Consider the following 3813-nt stretch of genomic DNA (forward strand, 5'->3'; position numbering starts at 1 on the left):
TGGAAAACTAATTTCATTTAGCAATAGTCAGTGCTGTAAAGTTCTACTAATATTTAGCCAAAAACTTTTATAACTGCCTCAGATAACTCAAAAATTGATTTTCGGTTTAGAATGAGGCTGGAAGCACTTCAATATTTACATGGGCTGAAATATCATGCATTCGATTTAGCTTCAAATATCAAATAACTTAAAGAGATTATTAAGTTAGCAAATTATACATATTATGTTAGCTTTAGCGAGAAAACTGAAAATTGAGTTTTACGTTTTTTTTCAAACATTCATTGCTTTTGATAGTTAGAATTGTCATATTAAAACTCATTTTTCTGCTCAGGTAGTAGGAATCAGTGATAAAAACAACAGTCAATGCTTGGGTTTAAGAAAATAGTTTAAGTAGTAGATCAGTCGCACTCAAGTTAACCCTTTCAGCATTTTCAAGATTCTTGCAATTCACTCTGATCTTGTGAGAGGACCATATAATCAAGCATATAATGTATTGTTTAACTAAGTGTTCACTTTAGTGATACAGATCACGCCAAAAGAAATGAACATGATGCCTTTCAGTCAGTTGGCGGCTCAGCAACCAAGCTGAAAGGAAGTCACCAAGTTGTGAACTTTTAATTGTGAATATTAGACGGCCTCGTTTAAGTATGAAATTTCTTTCTTTAAAATTGCAAAATATTTGCCAGAGCCTAATAAAAAATCTGAACACAAACATTTACTTAAATGTATATATGAAGCCTCCAGAGTAGCCATACAAGTAATATGAATTAGGATAAAGATTTCTTCATGCATTTTACAAGCTAACACGAACATGCTGTCTTCATCATGTTTATTCTCCAAAATGTTCCATCAGTACCACTGGTAATCACCAAAAGCATGTTTTAGCAAAGATCAGACTGTGTATCAGTACACATAATCTAGGGAGTATTCAAATAAAAACAACAAAATATAGACAATCAAGTGGGCCTACTATAACTTTATTTCTTATGTCAGACACTCATTTGAACAATGGGGATTGTGGGACCAGAAACTGGCATTGTGTGTAATCAAAAGTTGTGAGTCCTCAGACTGAACCATCTAAGAAAAAAGATAATTGAGTATTGAGTATTTTTAAAATAATAAGATGCACTAAGCAAGCTTGAGCTCAACAGATCTTGACTTTTCTTCTCATAACTAATCTTCAAGTTTTACATGTAGAAACATTGTTAGTTATCTATTGGCTAAATTAATCCCATGATCAGCCTTATTGCACAAATTATAATAAGTTGAGGCGCTAACAGCTAACTCTGCAAAACACCAGGCCTAACAAAAGAGCAACTTAAATGTTTAAACTAGCTGTAACTAGTAATAAGCTATGAATAGTTAGCAGATCAGTATAGTGACTTTAGACTCTTTCAGTAAGATAGCACATGTGCTTGTAAGGAGAGGTTTCAGAGGAGGGAAGACAGAAGGGAGCTTATCTAATGGACAGTTCTTAGACTGAAGGTTTTAAATAGAGAAGGTTATGAGAAGATCATTAGATTCAAAATCATAATATAGGTAAAAATATTAGTGAATTATTGAACAAAAGTAAGACTCACCCCAGCTTAAACATTGTCATCATCTTAAAGGCTTGAACACACGAGCACCGAACCAACGTAGGTTCGGTTCGGAGGCTGGTTCGGTTCGTGGCACGTCATACGGCATCTGAAGTCACTTTGCTTCCTAGATACCATACATATAGAAACAGGACACGGTTTCATTAGTAGTTGTTATATATTTGAGCTAAATATTTTTATTGTAAACAAAAAACTTTGAGGAACAATAATAAATTATAATTACACAGCAAATTAATCAGAAGATCGTTCAGCTGCTCAAAATAAATCACTCAATACAAATATTTTGCCAACCCTTCCCATTTACATAATTATATTTTTTCATTAAAATATAAATGTTTTTCTATGCTGAGTACATAACAAACATAAACAGTCTTTATCATAGTACTGTGGTTTTACATAAATATATCAGTCAGCAATATTTCATCCGAATGAATATGACACATTACTTATATTCCACACGAAAGAAAATCACAACCATTGTCTTACATTTATGCAAAACTTTAGTGCAATATCTTACATTTATTCAACACAATCACAAGTCTGGGTGAACCTTGTCGTAAATTGCTTCATGTTGTTTATTTAATGAAATAAAAGTATCAACCCATTTCTTTTTTAACTTTACTTACACGCACGTAAGGAGAAATGTGATGCGTACTCACAAGAATTCTAGAATTTTAACCAGCCAATAAGAGCAAGGGTTCGACCACAAAACTTTGAGCAGGACCGAAATGGTTTGTTTTGGCCAGAACTGTCTTCGGCCGAACTTTTTACAGCTGAGAGCAACGTCATTTTGCGTCATTTAGTTCGGTTCGGTGCTCATGTGACCACGCCTTAAGCCTGCCCAGTGTGGCTATCTTGTCTCCCTTCTTCAATGGTGGATTTTCAACATTGTATGCATAAAACCAAACTAGAATTATAGACCACTCAAATCGGTGACTGATTAAAGAGTTCCCCTTTCTATGACTTTGAGATTGTCAAGAGCGGCCAATCACTAATTCTTCAAAATAAATTCCTCTAAGCTTTTTATTTATTCACCTCATGTGTGACAGCGGTTGGATTAAAAATGTGAAGAGCAGATTCAAACACCAGCAACTTCTAGAACAAGGTAATGCATTTACACACCAATTACATATATACAGTGGTGTGCATAAACTTGGAATCACATTGTTTTGTTCACTCTATATCGAATGGATCTTCCATTTGCTTTCTATTTTCCCGCAAATTATGATGCCATGCCAGATATTATATATCAATCTGATCAGCAGAAGATGTGCTTTCAAACAATGCATTGATTGATTTAACACAATCATTTCTGAGTGATTTATATTAATCCTATTAAACAGATTAACAATTTTATCTGGTCTTATACGTAATCTGGTTATAACAGGTTAGCACAAACCTTCCCAGCTGAGAAAGTTTACTGCTTGTCAAATTTCAAAGAAAGTGAAATATCCTAAATCCCATCATAATGACATTTCAGTTATGCAATTTGCTGACTGTTGCATATTTAAAGCAGGACACTTGAAGTCTTATTCATTCTCAGTTTAACTTTGAACTCAGTTTGACTTTGAACTTTACCATGCCTAAAGTGTTATCTACAGAGAGAAGAGCCATCATTCTGCACCTTCACAAACAGCAAAATACCCAAAGACAGATAGCTGCGGAAGTTGGTTGTTCTCAGAAGGCAGTCTACACAGCAATCAAGACTTGGACCTCCAATGGCAGTCTTAAACCCACCTACTCTGCTGGACGACCCAAGAAGACGACTATCCGTGAAGATCGGTACCTGGTACGAAGATCCCTCGCTGACAGACATCTGAACAGTACTCAACTTTGTAAGGAGATCAAGGACAACAGAGATATTGAGATTCACCCCAGTACAGTGCGAAGAAGACTGCTTGCAAATGGTTTGAAAGGCTGCAAGGCGCAAGCCCTTTGTTTCTGAGAAACAGCGCAAGCGTCATCTAGAGTGGGCTAAAGCACTCTGGAAATTGTTATGTGAGGAGACGACCTGGAGAGGAGTACAGCCCGGCTTGTACGCTACCAACCATTAAGTACCCTACTGGAGTCATGGTATGGGGTTGCATGACAGCTTTTGGTGTGGGAAGACTCTCCATTGGTGAAGGCATGATGAATGGAGACAAGATGGACTGCAGAGAATGCTACAAAAATTAGGATGCTCAGTAAAATTAACCAGCCTGATTTGAGCACTAAT

At 36.0% G+C, this 3813-nt stretch overlaps 1 protein-coding gene across 1 annotated transcript; it reads left to right on the forward strand.

Annotated features, from left to right (window-relative positions):
- Positions 1-3177: 3177 nt before the first annotated feature.
- Positions 3178-3543, forward strand: LOC137404754 (uncharacterized). The gene has a single exon (XM_068090987.1). The coding sequence runs from the start codon at positions 3178-3180 to the stop codon at positions 3541-3543; it is 366 nt and encodes a 121-aa protein (XP_067947088.1).
- The last annotated feature ends 270 nt before the right edge of the window (positions 3544-3813 follow it).

The sequence above is a fragment of the Watersipora subatra genome, chromosome 9 (assembly GCF_963576615.1).
Source record: "Watersipora subatra chromosome 9, tzWatSuba1.1, whole genome shotgun sequence".
Classification (NCBI taxonomy): domain Eukaryota; kingdom Metazoa; phylum Bryozoa; class Gymnolaemata; order Cheilostomatida; family Watersiporidae; genus Watersipora; species Watersipora subatra.